The sequence below is a fragment of the Lycorma delicatula genome, chromosome 11, assembly GCF_047948215.1.
Source record: "Lycorma delicatula isolate Av1 chromosome 11, ASM4794821v1, whole genome shotgun sequence".
In the NCBI taxonomy this organism is placed as follows: Eukaryota; Metazoa; Arthropoda; class Insecta; order Hemiptera; family Fulgoridae; genus Lycorma; species Lycorma delicatula.
Window position 1 is genome coordinate 1,248,654 of NC_134465.1, and position 25,724 is coordinate 1,274,377.

Sequence of the window (25,724 nt, forward strand, 5' to 3'; positions counted from 1 at the left end):
TTTTACATATATAACTTAACGAGTAGCACTGGATGAAAGGTTTATTAGTAAACATAAATATTTGACGACGATTGATCTTCTCTATACTTAACCGCAGAAAAGATGAGTTTCCACCAGAGTAAATCATGAATTGAACCAAAACTAAGATAAAACTGTTTACTTTTCCCCTTACTCTAACTAAAAAGATTAATAGAAAAGGGATGGTGCCACAAAACGGGCAAGACCCTTGTAGACACCTAATCTTTCATCTTTTACAAATAATATAAATTAAGTATAATTAAGTTAAGTAACAAATATTAAATTGCATTTTAAAACAATGTTAAATTAAGTATGATTAAGTTAAGTAATATTATAATTAGTATTAGGATTACTCCATTAATTATTAATTCTGTAAAAGTGAAAAAATAAAAGAAATAAAAAAAAGATGTTAACTGATAAAGACAATTATTTTTTATTAATGCATCGTTCCAAATTACCACCTAAGGTGTGAAAATTTTTTCCTTTTAATTATATTAAATTATTTTAATTATATATCTAATGAAAGGTTTTTTTTTCATTGTTTTTCATATATGAGTACCATGTGCCATAATAATCACAACCAGTTTAACTTCTATTTTTAACATAAATTTATGTAGTTGGATTAATTGATTTAAGTAGCTTTCCTTTGTGCACACCTACATATTTCTGAAGGAAACATAAAAAAGTAGCAAAAGAGGTTTTATTACATATGTAACATATACATGTTACTTCTCTCCCAAGTTGTTGCAGACATTTGACACACATTATACTGCAATATCAGCTTCTGCAGACTCTTGTGGAAGAACTCTAATGCTTGGATTCCCAGCCTCGTTGTTAACTGTATGAGTTCCTCATAATATTTCAAAATGTTGTGCGGTAGCTATAGATATCTGTAGATCTTCTGAGTTCCATCACAGCCAAAGATCTGAGCTCAAAATTTTCTTCTTGGCAAAGAGATTGTTGTATCACTTTGCACAAAGATTAGGCAGCTGGAAGATGATTGAAAGTCTTCCACTTAAGCCAACTGCTCCAGTTGAGCCCTTATTAGATTTGTGGAATTTTGTCTTCCTGAAGAACAAGGTCCTTTGTGAGCAGATTGGTGCTGTTTGTTTTTTCTGCTTTGAATCTTCTTTAGCATTTCAGAATAAATTTCTGATATAATTTAGGTTTCAGGTTCCATGAATTTTGTCAGAATAATGTCTTTGTGGTCGAAAATGCTATAATCATAATTTTTTGATTCATAGTGTCCAGTTGAATTTTTTTACATCTCATTTGAATAAATATGCATTCACTGAAATGTAAATATCACAACTGTTTTCAGATCCAGCGGTCATTTTGGTTACAAAAGAGAAATCATTTCATGCATTAGCATGATTTGTCTTAGGTGAAGGTGACATTTACAGGTTCCATACTTCATCAACTGTTGTTTTAGCATTACAAAAGAAAAAGGATATCAGATGGCTGTAACTAGATTTCAAATTTACTGGTGACTTTGCACTCGCACTATATAGATATGGCTTATTTCTGATTTTTTGTATTTTTTTTGATTCTTTTTTTTTTTTTTTTGTATCTGTATCTTGTTTGTACATATAAATTATTGTATACAAAATGTACACCATTGTACAGTGGATAATATGTTTGAAAAACTTAAGCTTCTTTTTATGTTATGAGACTCCATTTGTCAGCTGCTGAAATTTATTAACCATCATATATTAGTAAGTCAGATCACCATTTTCCTGGTGTAGTGGCATTAACCTCTCCACATAAGATCTTAACAGGCTTTCAAGTACATTTGTATCAAATTTCTCATCTTAAGGAAGGAATTTCTTATCTATCGGTTCTGATTGTGTGTGAAAGATGCTTTGTGAATAAAGAGTACTCTTTCTTTTTTCTTCAGCCATATTTTTAATGTATCCTTGAGAAACGGTGTAAAATGTATTGTCATATTTAAGCCAAGAGAAACTGTGGGCGAATCAAAGAGTTCTCCATTTTCAAATAAGTCAGTCCTACGCCGTAGGACTGACTTATTTGAAGTAGGACTCAGTTTTGCCTATTACTACATTTTTATTTTCCAGGTTTTGGTATTTTCCAATCGCTTACTCTGGTACAAGTTTCTGACATTTTTAAATGTTGCACCAGCCTCTACATGAATTAGCATTGTCTCGGTTGTCATAACTTTTATTTTTATTTACTTTTATTGATAATGTTTACTATTCTTGTATGCCTGCAACGAAACAAATTTATATTACTAATCAAAAAAAGATTTACCTACAAAAGAAGTAATATATACTATCTAGTTTGCTAGCATGAAGCGGTTAGTTATGGAGGATACTGTATATTTGCTCGGCTTAAATATGAGCACCGGTAATGTAAATTAATGGTTTATATAACATAAAAGATTATAATTAAAATAATATTTCCAAGTTATTATAGAACATACAAATTGGTCAAATGAAAAAAAAAATGGTGGAGTTTAAAATGCAGTTTTCATTTTAAATTACATCGATTGCCGTGCCATGGTCATTTATAAAATTTGTTAAAAATCATGACATGTCAAAGTATTTACAAAAGTTCATCTGCATTATATCCCGAAGGCTGTTGTTGGCTTTCACTTCCTTCAGTTATCTGGATGCTACTTCGTGAGATGTTAGAGGAAATGTTAAGTATTTAAGAGATGAAATTTATAATTTTTAGTATGCGTGTTGAGATGAGGAGGCTCAGTTTTAGCAAATAAGCAAGCCCTGGATTGGGATTTTTGTATAGCACATAGATTAGAAAGTGTTTCTTGGATAGCTCTGTGGACAGAACTGCTTCCTCACAAAAACACATAAATGCAGTAACTGACAGGTCTCACGTGCTTGGAAATAAATCCAAGGATGTTTTGTCAAAATCCACAGATAAGTTTGAAAAGAAGAAAGCAAGATTAAGAGAAAAAGGTTTGATAGTAGGAAGGAATTATCTGCCAGGTGTGGAATTAGACAAACAAGTTCATAGGAGTACTTACTGCAAGATCCCTCAGATTGTGGGTGGTTTTCTACCCACAATTCATCAGGAGATAGGGGTAGTTGAATAGGAGCAGCACATTAACGATCAACTATTATGCACTGATCACCCCAAAAATGTACTTCAACAAACTGTTTTTTTTTCCGATTAGAATCAAGAATGAACTGAGTATAGGTTCATACAAGGGGGACTTCGGCCATCACTGAAATAAATATTCTGCTCAACTAAGAAACCATTCGGTCAGAGTAAGTAACTATCGTTTCAGAACCCAAAATTTAGCCAAACTTAATTTTCAGTAATTATACAATACAGTATTTTTCATTTGAAAGTACGTATTTCAAGTTTTTTGGCTCATTACTGACACAATATGATCAAGAAAGTCGTCATGTTATGTTGCAACATTTTGATCGTGAAGCCAGTACAACATACGGTCCATGTAAAGAATTTATGCATCCTGCGAAAAGTTTTTCAGTGTTGGCTTTTTTTATAAATGGAAATTTAAAAACCTTAACACGTCACATTAGTTATAAACATAGTTTTTGTATTTAACATTTTTTAATTTTATTATTACAAACATATACTTTCAAAAATCTTTTCCTGATGTTTAAATTAATTTTTGATGTAAACAAATTATATTTCTGACTGAAGGCTCATTTTGCCTGTGCTATTAAGCATTTTATATCGGTCCTGCTTCATCCATTTTTGTAGCACTACTTAAATGAACCGTTAAATCTGACCCTCATCCAGGACTCGTGTTTAAATATTAAGAAGGGTGATATTTAGGGCAGTTAAACAAAGAATAATAATAAAAACTAGGTTATTTTAAAATAATGTTGAATGAGAGACATACTTCATACGTGCAGAGGTAATAGTGAGCTATTTGGTTCTGAGAATTCATATTTTTAAATATTATTTTTTTTTGAAAACATTAATGATTTAATACTTAGGAAAGTGAAATAAACTACCAACATGTATGCGGTAGTTCTTTATTACTGAATCATCCACATAATAAATGATGATAGGAAGGTTTTAACGGAACAAATTTATTTTATCTAAGTGATGAATAACATTGTAAAGTGTAACTAAAAGTATTTCATTGTAAATTTTAAAAAAACAAAAGTAAATTGGCACTTGCGCACTTTAGATGGTACCACAGTTTGAAATATAATGGTTATATCGGGTGATATTAATAACAAAAAATTTTGCCACTTATAATTATAGATATAAATTAACCAAATTTAACTTCGCTAACTACGACTAATTAATGATTAGTTGAAACTTTAATAAAAAAAAACTTTAAACAATAACCCAAAGTTTGTCGCTTTAATTACCAGATTTGACAAATTTCTTTCAAACTGCGGTACCACCTATTGTGCACAAGTGCCAGTAAATTTTTTCTTAATTTTTTTCTTTAAAATATTATTATTTAATATTTGCAAAAAGAAAGCTATCAACAAAACCTAACCGCAAGATCAGCTGAACTTTTTTCCTGCAAATAATTTTCAAGTTAAAGTTTTCAACCGGAGACAAATAACTTGTATTGATATATATATATAAATAATTTGGTTTCGTAACCGTTATACCTGCAATTTTCTAGCCTATATTATACTAAGTTAATCTTTATACATTAGTAAAATTAGTGTAGTTGTCGGATTCTTTTTTTACCTTTATTACTTTTGAAGAAACTTCCATCGTTATTAAAAAAATAAACTTTAATGTTAACTATCAAACGCCTGTGTATCTGTTACGGTAACTGGTTCGTTGGTATCACCCAGTTTATCTTCTTGGTCTTGTTGTATACTACAATTTTATAGGTTTCAGATTAATAACGACTCATCGGTCTTTCTTTACTCTTCTGACTGTGTTAATCCGTTATCTTGCTACATTATAGCTGCAAATTATAGCTGCAATTTGACTTTAATGATAAAAGTCATTATGAATGTGATAATGATATGGCTCCACAGGGGGCTGTCTGTCGCCCCTGGCACCTTCAACTCACTTGTTGGTGATCAGTCCTCTTATATCATTCTCTTGCTTTATATCGTTATAGCTTAAATCGTTATTGAAAAAATAAACATACGGCGTACAATCACTACTTTCTTACAAAATCTGATCAATTTGGCAGTATCCTTGACATCGTACAGATGTTTAGAACGAGTCAGAGGTATAAGGAGAGAAAATCACCATCCTTCCCTAAAAGGGAATACCCTTCGGTAAGAAAAAAATTCCACCCCCCACTTTGTTACAAATACCTAAATTAAAATGTCCTGTCATTATTTTTACCTGTCCTGTCTTTTTTACCTGACCCTCCCTTTTTACCTGACCTAGTAATAATCCTATCCTTTTACCTATCCTAGTTTGGGTTAATACCAATGACTCAAGTTTTTTGACTGTTGCAAAAATGATCAGCTGTGAGAAAGAGTGAGTAATACGTCGTTAGTTTTTGAAAACGTCGTACGCGACTTTTCACAAAAGTCTTCAGCTCAGCTAGTCTCTTTTCTAACGTGTGCATATATATATATATATACATATTGATCGACGTAAGCACTTCGTAAATACAGGCACATATAGTTTAAATATATATATAGCTTATAAGATTAATTAGTTTAGAAACATGTGAAAACTCTGCTTCCGTTTAATTTTTCCCGACGAATAAGAGAACAGCCAAAGTAATATCTAGACTTTCACAAATTTATAAAGAGAATACTGAAATGTAACCACGACGGAAGTAGAAAAGTACGAAGAGAGAGTTCAACGAATTACATAGAAATTTAGAAAGCCAAGAAAAGACAAAAACTTAAAAATAAAAATGGAGATACAAAACTATGATCGTACCAAAGAATAATTACGCCGGAGGGGGAAAACAATATATTATACCTAAAGGTAGACATCCTAATACCCGAGACAAGTAATCTCTGAAAAAATCGTGTAAATAAATGACCGATAGATATAATTTCCACTTTTGTTATCGTACAAGAAATTGTCGAGGAGGTAGATTATAAAAAAAGCATGAAAATTGAGGTCACGGACACGGTCATTTTTATTATTCTATTATATGAAATTAACAAAAAAAATACAATTCTAAATACAGTTATAAAGAACTTTTCGGCAGGAATATATATGTTACTGTGTATCGTACCGGGTGCAAAAAGAAAGTAAGTTATTGAACATATTTTGTTCACAGATTGATTCTTCTGCCTATGAACTTCTTGCCGACTATGAACATGTTTTGTTCTGTTAGATGTAACCAGTTAATATTTTCGTCTAGGTTTTTGCAAAAAGATGTTGTAAACCAGTATTTCCATTAAAGTTTATTTTCAATAATGCGTATTCTATTTTATCTACAAATTAACGATGAAAAATAATTCGGTTTTTCAAATTCGCATTTAAAATGTTTTTGACACTTTGACCATTCTTTTCATGTGTCTTTCATATTATTTAAATGAAGAGGTAGATAAGTGGGGTGTGGCGTAGCGTAGCGGGGGCGGCAAAATTGTATAATAAATGTCGTAATCTGAACTAAAAATTTGAATAATCTCTTTTCATATTCTTTACGCACTACAGTTTTATTTAATTATTCAAGTGATTGTAGTCATCTAGCTCGCTCTAACGACTGGCAAAAATGTCTGTTCTAACCATTTCCTTATTCTACCTGTCTCGTTTACTAATTTGTTTAAGCACCCTCGGGGCGACCAGAACCGCCGTTGAGCAGTATATTTGTCGCGCCAGGATGCCGTGGCAGTTTATGCCACTAAAACCCATAAAAAGGGGTTACAAAGTTTGGACGCGAGCGGATCAGACAGGCTATATCTGTGACGTTATACTTTATTTCTTCCCTACCCGGCATATCTGCCGAGCGTTCCCCTATCTGCCAACTCGGGACGCGCCCGATGGTGGACAGAAAAACTCTCACGAGTAGTAATAATAATAATAACTCTGGTGCAGGTAAATATAAACTTATAACTGTTTTTATATTATTATTAACGCTACACCGATTGAATATTTTACAATTCTCTTTCCTGATACATTAATTGATTATATCTAATATCAAACAAATTTGTATTGCACCCAACAAAGAGGGAGCTTGCAATTACGTACTAACAAATGCAAAAGAAATTGAAACATTTCTGGAGTTAAACATCTTGATGGGCATAAAAAGATCATCCGGCTTTAGGAACTACTGGTCATCTGACTCTGCTTTACGAGATACTTTTATTGCTTCAGCAATGTCGGTAAACAGATTTGGGTGGTTTTTGACAAATCTTCATCTGAACGATAACCAGACAATGCCAAAACACGGCGATCCTGGACTTGACAAACTTTATAAAATACGTCCTTTTTTAGATACAATATCAAAAACATTTCTTGGAAGTTATAACCCCGAGGAATTTCAGTCTACTGATGAGTCTACGATTAAATTCAAAGGTCGCTCAAGTCTCAAACAGTTTATGCCACTAAAACCCATAAAAATGGGTTACAAAGTTTGGACGCGAGCGGATCAGACAGGCTATATCTGTGAATTTCAGATATATACTGAAAAAAATAAAAATGTTATTGAGAAGAGCCTTGGTGCTATAGAAGGATTTGACATCAGATATAGCTGGCTACAATCATAAGTTTATTTTGATAATTTTTTTACTTCAGTAGACCTACTGAAAGATCTACAAGGCCAAAAAATCCAAGCCTCTGTAACTATCCGCTAGGAGAGAAAACATTTACCAAAAAGACAGTAAACTAAAACAACGGGGTAACAGTGACTGGAGGTCAACAACGCCAGACATTTCGATAGTTAAATGGATAGACAACAAGCCTAGTTTTTCATTTCTAATTATCACGATTCCAGGCAAATCACCAGTGCGACTAGAAAACAAAAAAGCTATTCCCATGCCCTCCACATGTTCGGGAATACAACTGTCATATGGGTGATGTAAATAAAGCGGATCTGTTGAAGAAATGCTATGAGATTCAGCGACGGAGTAAGAAGTGGTGGCATCGCATCTTCTTTTACTGTTTGGATGTGTGTATTGTAAATACACATTATTATTATTATTAATACACGAAAAAAAAATTATTCTTCAAATAATAGAATAATAAAATTTCTGTAAATTTTGGGCGGTTGAAAATCATTGTACGACACTGGTATTATCTGATATTGAACAAAATATGAAAAGTGTATATTTTTAAAATTAAAAAGTTTTTTGAAATTAAAAAAAAAAAAAAATTAATTTTGAAAGTATAATTTAGATAATGGATACATTAATTTTGTTTAATTGAACAAAATATGAAAAGTGTATATTTAAAAAATTTAAATTTTATAAAGTTAAAAAGATTTTTGAAATTAAAAAAAAATTTAATTTTGAAAGTATAATTTAGATAATGGATACATTAATTTTGTTTATTGAACAAAATATGAAAAGTGTATATTTAAAAAATTTAAATTTTATAAAGTTAAAAAGATTTTTGAAATTTAAAAAAAAAAAAAATTAATTTTGAAAGTATAATTTAGATAATGGATACATTAATTTTGTTTAATTGAACAAAATATGAAAAGTGTATATTTAAAAAATTTAAATTTTATAAAGTTAAAAAGATTTTTGAAATTTAAAAAAAAAAAATTTAATTTTGAAAGTATAATTTAGATAACTGTACGGTAATTTTGTTTACCTTATTCTCCAGTTTTATCAGATGCTGGAACATCTGACAAAACGGGAGAAAAGGTAGTACTTTCCTTATATTCGACCTGGTCGAGAATGTTTTGCACGATACTAAAAATAGAAATGTCATCGTTCATCTCATTACATTCTTGTTTCATAATACTTATATCAGATAATGGGGTGTCTACCTTTTCATTTAATATATCATTTTTGGCCTCTAACGCAAGTACTACATTAGCATGTTCAGTTTTTATTTGCTCAATTTTTAATTTTAAATCTTTAATCATTTCAGTTTGGATTTTAAACTTCCTTCGCAATTCATCGAGATCCAACCTCATTCTCTTAAACTTCATCGGTGACAAGTCATCATTCTCTTGGTAAATTAACCCAAGTCTAGATATTTGTTTGGGTTCTCGTCGACGGAAAATAGAAAACGGAAAACAGCATTTCCACATTATCTCTACCCTAATGTAATCTTAAATCTATATAAGTATATTTAACTTAAATAAGTACCTGTATGCCTATGGAGTCTTTAGCGAGTTCTTAGTCCTTTGAAGTTATTCAAATAATAATGAAAATTAGATTTTTTAAACGCAACTTTAAATGTTGCGTTGCATGGCAACATTTTTAATTAATAAAAAAGTTGATAAAAAGAAAAAATACAAGTAGTGTAGAAATAGGAATACGGCTTCTAAACCAAGATGGCACACAGTCCACCATCTTGGACGGACGTCACGAATCCAAGATGGCTGTAGTCCGTTACTGCCATTTTGGAAATTCCCTTTTTCCCTGTGAGATTTTCCCTTTTCCATTAGAGGGATATTTAAATACACACACACACACACACACACAGTAGTAGTAGAAAATAGGCATACGGGCGCCAAATCCAAGATGGCGGCCGTCCCTATCTTGGAATCTAATATTCCAATATGGGTATTTCCCTTTTCCTTTAGCGGGATATTTCAAATTTTACAGGGATACCAGCTTGAGTAATATATTCGTTTTGAATATTATTTATAATAATTAATTTAAAGGTTGGTACCGCTGTTGTATACCGGTCGGTTTGAATTATATAAATAAATAAAATTTGAAGTGAAAAAACTTCGGCTAGGACTCGAACCCAGTCATGACGGGACGCTATTGACTGACGCCTTAAACCCATCGGCTGCAGCGGTTCCCTGATGTAACGAGTAAAAAATGTTCTACATAAGCTGCGAATCTTAAGGTCATATCAATCTGTACACTAACACACAAACCTATCTATCTACACACAACTATACCGTGTTCGCGTGCGTGCGTTGACGTAGCGGCACCGAGTTGTTGACAGTTCGAAGTGTGACGCGCGACTGAAGAACAGCTGACGAACATGACCTAAGGTTGAACAGCCGTTACAGTGCTATACCCTTCCGTCCAATCACAGCGTAGGATTCAAAGCGGTTACGCATGCGCAGCACAGATACAAGGCCTTTGACGTTGAAGCAATCGTGTCATTTTACGAGTGTTAATCGTTTAATTCTAAGAAACGACCGTGGGTACTCCGCACTTTTAACAGCGTAAGTAACCGGAAACGGCATACCATGTTACACAAACTAAGAAACGACTACTATCGTATAATTCTAAGAAAAAAAACAATAGGAACATAACCGTCTAAAGTGCCACACCCAAACTGACGTTAAATGAAGCCACTTATCATTTTACGAGTAACCTTGAACAATGTTAATCGTGTAATTCTAAGAAACGATTATGCATAGTCAGCACTTTTAATAGCGTAAGTAACCGGAAACGAAACTTTCGAGATGTTACTGTATGCTAAATCCAACAAAGGTTATCGAACGCCACGTTTACAATTTTAATTAGATGTAGCAATGTCCTTACACGACGTTAGGAGAAATAATCTAATCCGATGCGGCTATATCAACATCCATCTTGAAACTGTACCTATTTTCTAGTTGCATTTCCACACCATCCTGGAGGTAGCAACCGCGGCGCGTTGAGGTTTTTTTCACATGAGTGAAATCTCCCCTAAAGGCCTACTATAAAACACTCAAACTGGTTTATATTTCGTTTTTTCCATTATATATATTTTTTTTAATTTTTATTTTCTTCTTGCGAATGACTGTATGTTATAGACAAAGCAAGCATAACATATAAACTCACCTCGGTTGTCGTGGAAGCCGTGATATTCGTGATAACTCCTTCCATGACCGTTGCTCAACTACGAATGCGTGGTCAAAGAACTTTCTTTTATCACCGTAGACGTGGTGAGGGTAACCCCCTCCACTTTTTCTTCTACAAAAACATCATCATTATGATAACGTAGTAACATCATCATTTTTATGTATATGTAACGTTATGTTAACATAGTAATTTCATCATCATCATTATGTAGATGTAACGTTATGTACATATAACGTTATGTTAACGTAGTAATGAAGTAACATTCATTACGGTTTTCTTCATTTAACGTTACGTTACGTAATGATAAACTCGTATTAGCGATGTTAACCTCTGTTTTTTCTGAAGGTAACGATGCTGTGATGTTGCTAACAGTATCAGCAGACTTGTTTTTTTATGACGATACGGTAGTGTTGTAAAAAATGGACACCGCTTCCACCGTTGAATTACACCATATTAACCGAATGTTAACCGGCGATGGTGCAGAAAAAACCAGTCTACATCGTATCGGTTTCATGCGAAAGGTCTCCCATTAATAGTTCGATTTTAAATACCTCCCGCATTACATAACCTTCTTCACTATTCCCGAAAGCGGAGTGTATGTGACGATGGTATCACGTATAATGAGACAGTAGGCGGTCGTGTGGGCTAGTATATTGTTTTTGGTTTCGAAATCGATACGTACATCTACAGTACCTGTTTTTAGCGAATCGTTCTGACGGGAACAGTCGATAACTATTAACGGTACACTGGTCTTAAAAATCTTCCAAACTGTAAGTAGGACACTCGTCCTCCGGTTTGTTGTAATAACCGGACCGAAAGCTGGCGAACATTTCTTACATCATATTCACATCACCCTGTAGACTGTCGTACGGATAGTATTGCGAATTCAAATACAGACGAACGTTTACCAATTCGCACATATCGAAGTGTCAGCGACTTTGTAGCTTTACCTTTTCTGTCCGTCTGTAAACCGAATATCACGTATCTCGGTTTCTCCGTTTGCGCACACGTCTTTACCGTCCATGAATGTGTTTGTTTGCGGTAGAGCCGGATATTCGTGGATTTGCCATGAACGAAAAGCTATCGCTAACGGTCTATCTTGTTCTACTACCTTCAACAACTGCAATCTCATCGTATCAGCAACGTGAACATACGGAATTTTCCACGCTAACTTAGTCACTTTCAACTTGGAATCGGGTGCCTCCTTGGAAGATACTAGTGCGTTCACGTCGTTGGAAGATCTAAGCAAAACCAATTCTTGTTTGACGTTCAATATTATGTGTGTGTAGTCTTCGGCAAAACCCATCAGCATACGCAACGGTACGTAGAAACAAAATCTTCCCGTGGTATCATCCAAAACGAATTTATTCGTCACATCGAACTTCCACCCGAAATTTTCCAAAATATTTTTTTCACTTTTACGCAACGATAGGATATTCTTTATCGTTGTCGTTATTCCAAAATTTGGACACGACATATATCCGTTCCGTTTATCTCGTATCGTACCTTCTCGAAGAGAAATGGTATCTCGTTGGTTTTAACCACGATTCTGTTGCCATTTTATCACCTGCCTTAGTAGTTAGCGTCCTTTCGACCATCAAAAAGCTTTTATGCGGTAACGTGTACACATCCTGTTGGTGTATCGGTATCCGAATTTCATCGTTGTTGTTGAAAGTCGACGAAGCGTACGGTAGATGAGTATGATATTCGTACTGGGTGATGTGTTATCGAAAGAAACACTTTCACCGATGTCCAACATATTCGTCCCTATTGCTGCCACTACGGTTCACTACAACTGTAAAACTGTAAGCTTTTGAAGAAACAACGTTACGCGATGTTAACGCTTTGGTGTTTGCACGTCGACTGACCAATCTGCGTTTCATTTCGCTACTACTACTACCATCGTTATTGTATATTATTCCCATCGGTCGGTCGGTTTTCCTTTTATTTTGATTTTTTCCAGTTTTTTGATCAGTTTTCCGTCTTGATCGGTAAATTTTATAGCGATCTCGTCTAAACTCTTTGTATTTACCGGTAGATATATTATATTCTTCGGCGATTCGATTATTGTGAAACCAGGCGGTACGCTTATCGTAAATTCATGCAACACGAGTACTTCTGATCCGTTCGTATAGGAGCCTCGTATAAGGTTGCATTCGATCCGTACGGTGTTCACGTTGTTAAATAGCCAGATATTTTCGGAGCATAAACGTTTCGACTGATTACAATGTTATTGCTTACTTCAATTTGAAGACGTATTGTTGTTATTACCTGATGCTGATTATGGCAATGAGGTCGGTGCAGCTGATGCATATAGGCCTATTCAAAGACACAAGAAATATCGAATGGGTAAATTACCTATTCTTTTAATCATAATAATAATAATTATTATTATTATTATCATAATAATCTTGTCAACGCATATCATAAATGTTATCGTATCATAAATAAGTGGCATTTATGATATGCGTTTCAATGTTTTATTATATCGTAAACCATACATCCATAACTTCTTTATTACTAATAAAGAAGTTATGTATGTATGGTTATTGGAAATTCGGGTATAAATGTTGTTAACCTGATCCAAATGATGTATTTAGTATTTTTACACTTATTATAACTGATGAATCGGTAGATATAATTGCAAACCATGCAGATAATTTTCTGTCAAATAAAGTTCTAAATCGGTTTTCATCATTTCAAGGGTGGAAAACCAGCAGATAGAAATGAAATCTTTTTACTGATTGAAGTCTACATTTTGCACGGAATGATTTGGTAGCCCAAAAATTATAAATATTAAACAAAAAAATTATTATTTGCGATCCCAGGTTTTTCAGCTGTTATGGTACACAAACGTTTGAAACTTTATCTAGATTTTTACATTTTACATATAATGTTCCGACTCAAAAAAAAAAACAGATTACATAAGATAAAACCTGTCGTAGAATATGTAAATGAAAAATTTTCTTCCGTTTACGCACCAGAGAGGAATCTATCTATCTATGAATGCCTTTGTTGTGAAAAGTACGGTTGAGTTTCGTCCGGTTATAAGAATCAAACGAGCTGCTAGATTTACAATCAAAATCTATGTTTTGTCTGAATAAAGTCAGGATTCATTTATAAGCTGGATGTACAACAGAGTGATTCAAAGAAACGGGATATTTTAAAAATTAAATAACGTTAATGAAAATTTTTTTTGGAAATTGAATTTTATTTCATGGAATTGTACAAATGTTGCCATTTTAGGATACATACATTTTAGTTTATTTTTGAAAGATGATATCTTGCAGGTGACCTCTTCTTCTACGTAAACACTCACGAAGTCTCTTCGTTAAATTGTTCATGGTTTGACGTAACATCTCAACTGGAATTTCCGCATCTTCCGTTGTAGCAGGTCTACTGTGGAACACTTTGCTTTTAAGGTCACCCCACAAAAAGTAAAAGCAAGTTGAGAGATCAGGCGATCGGGGAGGCCATCTAATGTCACCGTTTCGTGAAACGACACGTTGTACAAACAATCGGCGTACACCTGCCATCGATATTCGTGCAGTATGTGACGTTGCTCCGTCTTGATGAAACCAGGCTGTGTTAAGAATCGGTGGAAATCTCTTTTGTTGTTCCACAACAAAGGTTTCAAGCACGGCTACGTAACGAGCCGACGTCACTGTAATCGCAAGACCGTTGTCATTCTCAAAAAAAATAAGGACCTATAACACCGTAAGGTGACATAGCACACCACACGGTCACTTTTTGGCTGTGCAATGGATCCTGGTGTAGCTGCGTAGGATTTTCTTGTGCCCGGTATCTGAAATTTTGCTCGTTAACAAATCCACTGAGGTGGAAATGGCTTCGTCTGACATCCACAGTTCGTGAACAAACTCTTCGTTATCGTTTATCTTCTGAAGCATTACATTACAGAATTGTGCTCGCACAACTGCATCGTTCTGTTTCAGTTCCTGGACGATCTGCAACTTGTTCGGATGGAATTGCAAGTCCTTCGCTAACATTCTTCGAACACTTGAACTATGCGATTGTAAAGATGCTGAGAGACGACGGATTGACCGATGTGGACTTCGTGTGACAGCAACTTGTAAAGCTTGAACGTTCTGTGGTGTACTGACGGTTCGCTCACGGCCTGGAGGTTTCTTTTTCATCGCCGAACCGGTTTCCTCAAAATTAGATATCCATGTTTTAATTTCACGTGCTGATGGAACACGGTCGTGCCGTCCCGGATTAAAATGTCGGCGAAATTCTCTACGCGCTTCCTCCACACTGTCATTGTTTTTGTAAAATGCTTTGATAGCAAATGCATGTTGCGCACCGCTCCAAGGATCCATGACAACTAAATGGCAGGTTAGGTTAGAGAGGCTCGCGCCACTTAACAAGTGGTACCAAATCAAGTGGCTACCAACACAACTTTCAAAATTACCCGTTTCTTTGAATCACCCTGCATATATCGGAAGTGAAACAGTACTAAACAGTAAAACAAAAATAGAAGAAAAATTAAATGATAGCATCGAATGAAAAGTCCGATCAAATGATGCTATCGAAGTGGTGTAAGACAAGGGATGTGCTGTGGTTGTCTCAGCACGAAGTTCTTCCAGTTGATGTAACAAGAAAAGGGCAAAATGTCATCATTCCTTCAATTATAAATGATTAAAACATTTATATGGGGAGTGTTGATAAAATGAATCAGATGCTTGGGGCATACTCTCTTGAACGAAAAAGACACAAAATTTGGTATTAAGGAATTCAAACAACACCTAAATATGTGCATATTCAGAGCGCATATTTTGAATCAAAAATGTGGAGGACAGTACACACACATCTGTAATTTAGAGAGGCTTTGGTGGAAGCAATTTTTGAAAAACAATATGTGGCCAAAGCGAAAACAGGAAAACCATCGCTAGAAGATGATCCTCTGAGGTTGAAGGAAAGTCTTTATGTATCTACAAACAGAAGAGAGCAAATGTTTCAAGAAGATATGTTGTGTATTTACACGATAAAAAGCGTAAAGCATAAAGATACCAGTGCACGAAGTGCGATGTTGGGCTAGGTGTAGCTGCGTGTTTTAAAATAACTTATACACTAAAAAACTAATAACAGTAAAAATAATAAATAATAAAACATTTAGTTCTAAAGACAATGATTTCAATCGCAGTGTAAAATAATTTTAGTGTTATTTATAGGCGATATGAAAACATCATTAACATGTTCTAGTTAGGTTAGGTAATAAGGATTTTATAAATATAATAAAATATATTTTGCATTAAAAATTACCCTTTATTATATGTATACTAAGCCATCATTTGTTAAACAAAATTTTTTTTAAATTTTTTAGTGTATTTTATGTTGGTTTTATTATTTAAAAAAAATAACAGTATTTCAGAAACAAATTTAAAAAATATGAATGTAAGACATATGAATGGAAGACAGCAGTGAGTCAGGCTGAACGTTATTTGACAGCTGGCAGTTGAAGCTACTAGATGTGCAAAAAAAATGTTGCAATTCTTATACTTGGACGTATGGTATTATGCTATGAAAATCAGTGGACGTTCAGCAAAACTGATGAACATCTTACAATTTTATTTTTATAAAGATGCAAATGCTGCGCAGGACCGTGAAGAAACTTGTGCTGTTTATGGGCAAGATATGTCATCAAAAACAACAGCCAGAAGATTGTTCAGCCGCTTTTGTTTTGGAAATTTTGATGTCCAAGATGCTCCTTGCAGTGGAAGACCAGCCACAAAATCACAGAGAAAGTGAATGATATTCTGGCAAAAGTCTAGCCGTGCAAGCCTTCATGATATTGCCAGTGGCCTAACACCCATCAACAAACACTGTTAGTCCATTCAGAGAAAGCCGGTTACAAAAATAAGCTTGACATTTGGGTGCCACATAATCTGACTGAAAAAACTTTACTCAATTGAATTTCTATCTGTGAATCTCTACTGAAACGTCACAAAACTGAGCCATTTCTGAAGCCGGATGATCATGAGTGATGAAAAGTGGATAACCTAAGAACACAATGGTGAAAAAGATTGTGACTGCAACAAGGAGAAACTCCATAGTCTGTGACAAAGCCCACACTGATAACCAGGAAGATTATGTTGTGTTAGGTGTAACTGGAAGGGCATTGTGTATCACAAGCTGCTGCTGCCAAGTGGTATGATAGACTCAAACCTGTACTGATGGCATTTAGTGTGACTGCACTTAGCAATTAAAAAAAAAACGACGAATTACTAAACAGAAAGGATGTCATACACCACAGTGATAACCGCCAGACTGCGACATCTTTAACGACCTATCAACAATTGCAAGAACTTGACTGGGAGGTTATGATGCATCCACCATATAGCCTGGACCTAGCACCATTAGCATATTACTTGTTTCAGTCTCTGCAATAACTCCCTGAATGGTGTTAAATTAGTTTCAAAAAAGGCCTGTGAAAACCATGTATCACAATTTTAAGAACGGAAACCTTAGAAGTTCTATAGTGTAGGATTTATGGTGTTGACAGAAAAGTGGCAGAAGGTTATCGAAAAATATGGTCTAGGTAGTCTCATAATGTTTTTTTCAATAACAATAAATGTATTCTTCATTTTGGACTCCAAAGGCTCATTACTTTTTAGTCAACCGGAAATAAAGGAAATATGAATCATGGAATGTGCAGTTATTACAAAGCTTTTTAACAGAATTGTACAAAATATAAATGGTTCCAAATGATCTTATTAATAAACTAATTAGGTTAGAATAGTGTATGCAATAATGTAAAAAGAAAAAACTAGCTACAAACTGCCAAGACCCTATAACAGAGACAATTTATATCACTCTGTAACCAAATTTGACTTTTGTGTAAAAGTTTTTACATAAAAATTACATATGAAATTTTCTAACCCGTATGAATAGAGAGATGTCTTTTTAAATTATTCCTGCCACTAAATGTTTTCTTACAAAAATTACAAGTGAATTTCTTCTCACCATTATGAACAGAGAGATGTGTTTTTAAATTACAGCTTCGATTAAAAGTTTTTTTACAAAAATCACAAGTAAACTTTTTCTCACCAGTATGAATAGAGAGATGTGGTTTTTAAACTACAGCTTCGATTAAACATTTTTTTACAAAAATTGCAAGTGAATTTTTTCTCATTTGTATTAGTAGAGATATGTATTTTTAAATTACTGCGTCGAATAAATGTTTTTTTAGAAAAATTACATGTTAAGTTTCTTTTGACAACATGAATAGATAAGTGTGACTTTAAAGTAGATCTCTGAGTGAAAGACTCCTGACAAAAAACACATGTGAATAGGAAGATGAGAAGACATTCCTTTCTTTATCTGGTTTTTCTGTAATTTGCAAGCACTTTTCTTTAAAAGAAAAACAGTTGAATTCATTATATTCTTCATCGATGACATTATCACATACGCACTTATATTTTAATTTATTGCAAACCACACATTTTGATGTCTGTAAATGACTTTCAGTAATTCTTTCCTCCACATCATTGATAACTTCTTCAACAAGATCCTAAAAAAAAAAAAAAAAAAAAAAAAACGTAACTGTTAAATAAAAATCTATTGGAAAACTTTGTTATTTTTAATAAGGTCAACTACAAATTGACAACTTATACTCTAATATTAAATATCTTATGTTCATATTTAAGCAAGCCCAATGTGTTTGTTTCAACGTAGCAAAAATAAAAATTTCTTTAGTATAAGCAGTTAAAACACAGAAGACAAAATATAACACAATCAAACTATACGCTACATAGCACAGAAACTAAAACTGGTCAGTCAACAGGAAATTTCATAATGCCAAATAAAAAAAAAAAATAAAAAAAAAATTACTGTAGTTTAGAGATTGATCATTACATTTGCTCTTTAAAAAACAAACAAAGAGAAGAGTAATAAGATCGGTTTATCATTTTTATTAGATTTTCATCCACTGGAAGAACTGAATGAAATGAAAAATAAGAGAAAACAGGTTTAGTACTGGATGGGTGAGTCAAGTTAATAATGAAAGAATTATATACTGAAGATTCAAAATTGTATTAATTGATCGTTAAAATGTCAAACAAAGAATTTCTATTTCTCTTTAATCCATTCTGATACACAAAAATGAGAGTGCCATGAGAAAAGCAATGTATGATGAGATAAAACTTGAAATAATTGTATGTTATTTACCTACAAGAGTGAGCTACACATTTCTCGAGAAATGTTATCATGTTTCTAAATCACATATATTCAGATTAATATCACAAGTTTTTAATGCAATTTATAACGTGCTGAGGAATAATTTCTTATTTAAAAGTTTCTTAAATGTGTTCTGATTTTAAGAGAACTCTATGAGCAACAAATTTAGATCTTTAAAAACATAACAAAATTAATTAACATGTAGCAATGACATTTAGTGTTAGCTAGTGAACATCACTTCAGATAAATTGTGGATTTGTTGTAGTAACAAAGCTACAGTTAATTGTGTCAAGGTTTGGGAAAAACTGTTCAACAATTTTGGCCAGACAATGTGATAAAACAGTACAATAGCATCTTAGCATGTAATTAACACCTGAGATCCACATCCAATAATACATCATTTAGAAAAAATTAGTTGATTATGAAGCGACAGTTTTCTTCAACAGTCAATATTGATCAAATTTAGAGTAATAATGAAAGCATCTCTTTATAAATAAATTCTATAAATTTTATTGCTAAGATCTCTAAAATTGGTTAACAGGACAAATCAATCGCTAAGTTGATTGGGCTTTATTGTCAATTTTTAAAGAAGGAGACAGATTTTGAGTAACATGATTAGCATCATTGTAGACAAAATATTCAGCAGTTATTACATTCCGTCAATTAAATTCATTGCTACCATCTAACTTGATGAAAATATACCATTCTAAAGCACGAGCTGTAACAGGAAGTTCATAATCCAGTGAATTCGAAAAGTAACTATACACCTACATAAACATGATTATAGGTTGAGGAATTTTATTCTGTGTTAATATGAGTAATGTTTTATACAAAGGTTTGTAATTCTGTATTGAATGCAGTTAGCTTCCATGAGCCGATCAGGATGTTGAGACAAGAATATGTGTTTCAATTAAAGAAGATATGATTCTTTGTTGTCACTGTTTGTACATTGTCTTTGAACGATTGAGGCTGTCTTTCTATGTGCACACTGACCAGTGAATATTTCTCATTTAATACATCTTCATAAGCATAATAGGTATATACAGACAGTGAAAGATTGGTATTTTATTAGATTTCCAGGTATACTTGGTTCCTAATCTATATAGCATAAGAACACTAATTGAAGCCTTTGACGAGATTGGATCAGTAAAGAAATAAGAGTGAAGTGGTAGACAGTCAGTACTTGATCAAGACGTATCGACTGCTACGTGATGTAGTCTTAACAAATCCGTGCAAAAGTTAGCTTAACAGAAAAAAAACTGCAACAAGGCAATTTGTAATAAGCTCAGTCTTGACCCATATAAAGCGATTCAAAAGTTATTGGCCAGAGACTGTGCAAAGTGAATCAATACTGGGAATGGTTTCAACAGTTTCTAGTGGATGTTTGTGAGCTGCCAACAATTTAAGCACAAATTTAATTTATACTACAGTTTAAATATCAATTCAATTCTTTGTGAAAAGAAACTAAGAAATTAACCTTGTTTTGAGAAAGCCGATGCTTCCACGGCTTCAAAAAGGCAAGTTTTTTTGCTAAAAAATAATGACATTTCAATATATTCTACTAATTTTCAGATTTATATCATGCAATACTCATATTACTATTGTATAATCATTTTAATATAATTACCGATTATAATTAATTACAGATGAAAAAAAGATTCTAATCATAAAGTACTGAAAAACCTTAGAGAAATGGCATAAAACCACATTAAAAATCCCAAGGAACCCTCAGAAAACTCATAAATACCACACTAAAACCTATACATGATGTACTGGAAGAGTAGCCTCATGGCTGTTATCAAAGACCAATAAGAATGGTATTAAGAAGTACAATATTTCTTATGTTTATTCATTTCTATGTTTTATGGATGTTTTAACAGCAATAATACAACATGCTGTTAAAACAGCATGTTGGATTGGGAGTAAACAGTGTGTTATGTTACATAATTTGTTATGGCTGTGTCACATTTACAGTACCATAAGAGACACAATGAAGTAGTTTTCTCTGAGGACAACAATGTTCTTTATAAAACTGGTTTCTGTGAATAGATTATAAATTTACTTGCAAGAATATATAAGCTGCATTTCAGTAGGTTTGTTGCGTGATGAGGAACAGTATATTTTAGCAATGTGAAGAAAGAAACAAGAAACCTTATATAAAACCTTGCACAGAATGTTTATTCTTTATGAAAAGCCACGAGTTTTCAGGAGTGACTTGTGATTTCTCAATTGTACAATCATACACATACTGTTTTATCATTTCACATACAGTTTGGTATCACTTTTTTAAGCTTTTAATCAAAATATCTAGTGTTAAACAAGAATCCAAAATATTAGGTAAACCATCAAAAAGTAAATGAAAATATCTTACTTTTCTAGATGTCGGTTTATCATCTGTCATAGCAACAGGAGCAATCAAATGTTCTGTTCGTTCTGTTTCATGCTTGATTTCTTTTTTAATACTGGAAGATAATGGATCTTCATCAAAAAATGAACTATCAGTTTGTGCATCCATTCTCTGCAGCAAAACAAAGTAATAATAATAATTTATTATCGTTATATAATTAACATCTATTAAAAATATATCTCTTTTTTTTACAATGATAAAATAAATTGATTTTCATAGAAATAACTCATCCGTGTAAGTACATCTATAATAAATATTCATCTGGAACCTTTCAGTAAATAATTACACATGATAGTGCCAGAAAAGGGAAATATTAGAGGCAGTAAATTAATAGATCAATAGAAAAATGTTTGCGCTTAAGCAAAATCTAAATTGTTTGGCAAAAGAAACAGGTTGCTGGTACAAATATAAAGAAACACATCAATTTTGTTTGGAAACAAAATTGCAGTGACATAGAATAAGGATTATCAAAACCTATAACAAAGTTTCTTGTAACTGAACATGCTTCATAAAGGCAAGGATAGCTTTGTACTCTTTTATACAACATTTATATAACATATAAATTATATAATATTTATATAAACAATGTTAAATGTGAGTATAAAATGAATATGTTAATCACCTCTGTTTAAGGCATGAGGCATCTGCTCACAATATTTTATCTGTTACGTACTGTTGTACAAAACTTTTATCTACCGTAAAATGTTAAATGCAATCTGTTAAACAAAGCTATTTACCCCCCCCCCCTATACACCACTAATAAATGTTTTTTACACTAAAAATCAAAATATTTCACGTCAGACATGAATGATAAATGGTATGTGGGCTATAAACACTAAATAAAAATATCTTTATTAAGAGAAAAATTGAAAATTCTTAAAATAACTAGGTTTTATATTTTTAACTTAAAACAATATAAAGAAGAAAATAGGTTACTTGTTTAAAAATTGTCAGTTCATCAGCTGTCTTGGCAAGATGTACAAACAAATATTCTTGTTGCACTGTTTCATGCATGTTTTCTGTTTTAATGGGCAAGGAATAATGGATTAACTTCCAAAAATGAATCAGCAGTTTGTGCATCCATACTCTACAAAAATAAGTAATAATAATATTTTAATATAATAGTGTGAGTTAAAGTAAGAGTGGTTAATAAAATATTAACCAACGGACCATTAATAAACACATTACAGATTTTTTGCATGAAAATTTCAGGAGAACCATACTATTAACTAAACATATATATATATTATATACACGATTCCAAATATATAATATAAAATATGTAATACGCTTAACTGGAATGATAAGCACAGTAACTAGAAAAATATTTTGAAGGACTACAAATTAAAAAAACTTTTTTTTATACAAAGAATACCTTAATTGATAGAAATAATTATCACCTAAATAAATTATTTCTAAAAACAACTAAGAAACAACTTTGTTTTTGCCACATATCTATTATTTTTTTGTTGTATCAACATGTAAAATCTTATCTTACAAAAGAATATATCTTTGCAAAAACTGATTAAATATAGTCGCAGTAAAACATAATTTTTTATATGGTGATAACAAATTAATCTTTCATAATGAGAAGTACTTATGTTGTGACACTTTTTGTTTGTTTTCTCATCTCATAAATATTTTTTTTAAATTTACAATATTGATTGTTTTATGTAATTAAAACATGTATATCCATATAATATGAGAGATTTAATTTAACTAAAAAAGTTTTTTTTTTCTGTAATGTAAAAAATGACAAGCACTAATAAAACATGCAAACACATAAACAAGGAATTTATAAATAATTTAAAACTGGTTATGAACTAGTAATTATTATAAAATAAAACTAAGTTAGTAATAAATAAAAATGTTATAAAACCCGTTAAACCAAACAAGTGTGCAACCATTGCACCACCACATCCTTAAAATAATAATGTGTGAAATCCTAATTTAATGTAAATAAATTCAAACCAAATTCAGGGATGGACTGCTATCATTATGTGGTACAGTCAGGTTGTACCTATACAAAACAAAATTTTATCAATTTTTATGTTGTCATTAAATACCTGTGTACGTAATTATAGTTAATATACAAAAGACTGCTTACCAGCAATTGGCTTTTGTAAATTAACTATAATTATGTACTTATAACAATGGGCCATGCTTAATAAAATTACCTGTGTATACCAATCTCTATAAATAATGATTAAAACACTTTGAGTGCCCCCTATACAGGAAATAAAACGATTTTAATGGCCAACTTTTTTTTTCTCATATAATTTCATTCAGTATCACAAAAAAAATGTATTAGTAATAACCGTCACTCATTTCAGTAAAAAATACGTTTTTAACGATTGTTTTTTTGTGTGGTGACGCATTGGCTTCACGCGGCCAGTAACAGTTAAAACCTTTTCCCATCACAATGATCCGTGGTTGATTAGCACTCTGCGAAAATATGTTGATATCTGATCGCCTCCCTTCATAGTCTTATGCTACCCTCTTGTGAAAAAAATTTCAAAAAATTACGGTATATAAAGAGATTTAACAGATTCTGACAAAAAAAACAAATCAAGAGTTATTGCTCACCTCTGAGACGTGGACTGAAGTGGTACAGAAAACTTGCTGTAGAATTGCTTCTTGGAACCGATGTAGTAAATGCGCTATAATTATACAATCAGCTTACAAATGGAAACGTGCAAATCATCGCATTCAAAGAAGAATTAGCCGAAGAACTGACAGGAATCAACGTTAGTGCCGTTTCTCCTCCTCCGACACCAGCAGACCAACCTCACCGCCTTCGATGAGGCACACAAGGAAGAAGGCGATTTCATAAATGTTATGAAAAAAAGTCAAAGGCCGAAGGCAGGAAGATTGCCATGCGAAAAACTACTCAAACCAAATATAAATGTGTGGTGGGAGAGAAACACTTTTGTTTGGACTGTTTTTTTGGTGTACATAAATATTTTGTCTGAAAAGTTAATTTTTTTTTATTTTCAAGTTGAAATTTTATTATCTATATTTTATTTTCAAGTAGATTTTCTGCAGTTGCTTTTGTATAGTTTTTGTCAATAAAAATAACATCATATTGTAATACTGATGTTCTGCATTATTTCATTACATTTATCATACAGTAATAGCCATGTGACCAGTGTGGACTCGCTATCAACAGTCCAATAACAGTTTCATGACATTACCAGCCATGCTCTTTCACTTGCCATGTGTTTTAATAGGAACTATGAAACCAAAGCGGAGTTACACAGCCATATAACTAAACCTAACATGTGGTGACACATTTGACTCACGCGGCCATTAGATCTGTAACTCTGTGAATCCACGTTGGACTCACGTGGCACTCAAAGTGTTAACATATAATCTTTTATAAATCTATTCACTAGTGTTTGTACATTGCTGAAAAAGAATATATAGAAAATTTTAAGCAATATTTTGGATCTGTCTTTTTTTAAGTTTTCTCTAACCAGTATTATAAAATAATTAAAACAAGGAACTCAGTGGTTCCCCAGGTGACTGTTCGTTACAGGCCTTGAGGATCCATGGTGGTCGCTAACTCACCATCTTATTTCATTGTTTTTATATATATATTGGACTGTGATGTATGATTACGAACACCGCAATAGCACATTAGTATAATTGATATGCATTCCTTTAATGTGTTGTCATCTGTTGACACCCTTGGTAACATATATATGGAATCTCTTCTGTCAGATGATGTTTGGTAGTCATTAAAATTATTTTTAAAGTGTGAAAGAAGTGTGTATTATTTACGTGACGTATAAGTATATTAATATAACTAAATGTAATAATATAGTAAACCCAATAACACATATAATAATTAATTGTATTTGCATAGGCAGTAGGTAAGAAATCCTTATGTATTTTTTGTGAAACTATGGAAGCTCACCCGTGATGGAGTCAGACTTGCTAATTAGCAAACGGGAAATTAGTTGTGAACAACAAGAGACAGATATTCAAAATTATTCTGGAGGCAAAATACTTTCTTTTGCCTCCAAAATAAAAGTATTTTGGAGGCAAAAGTATTCTGAAACAAGTTTAATAAAAACATTAAACATATTCTTGGAAGTAGGCAGATTTCGATGTGCTTGTGTTTTTTTTTTTAATTGAAATCATATTCTACATATAAATTATATTTTTTGATGTACTGGTTGTGATTGTTCAATTCTCTAAAAGGTAGTTGTAGAAGGTTCTCGTAAACTTTCTATAAAAAGAGATAATCTCATATTTTTCTATTAAAT

The 25,724-nt window shown here is 32.6% G+C and overlaps 1 protein-coding gene across 4 annotated transcripts in view; it reads right to left on the reverse strand.

Annotated features, from left to right (window-relative positions):
* Positions 1–466: 466 nt before the first annotated feature.
* The window catches only part of LOC142332210 (uncharacterized), a 46,901-nt gene continuing 21,643 nt past the window's right edge, over positions 467–25,724 (reverse strand). For 2 of the 4 annotated variants that reach the window (XM_075378500.1, XM_075378501.1), the window contains 2 exons: positions 21,418–21,564; positions 16,123–18,381 (listed from right to left, as the gene is read on the reverse strand). In XM_075378500.1, the coding sequence (XP_075234615.1) occupies positions 18,112–18,381; positions 21,418–21,564 (417 nt within the window). In that variant the 3' untranslated portion in view covers positions 16,123–18,111. Of the gene's footprint in view, positions 2,243–16,122; positions 18,382–21,417; positions 21,565–25,724 lie in introns of those variants that run through there. The other 2 variants (XR_012758221.1, XM_075378502.1) reach the window with 2 other exon arrangements.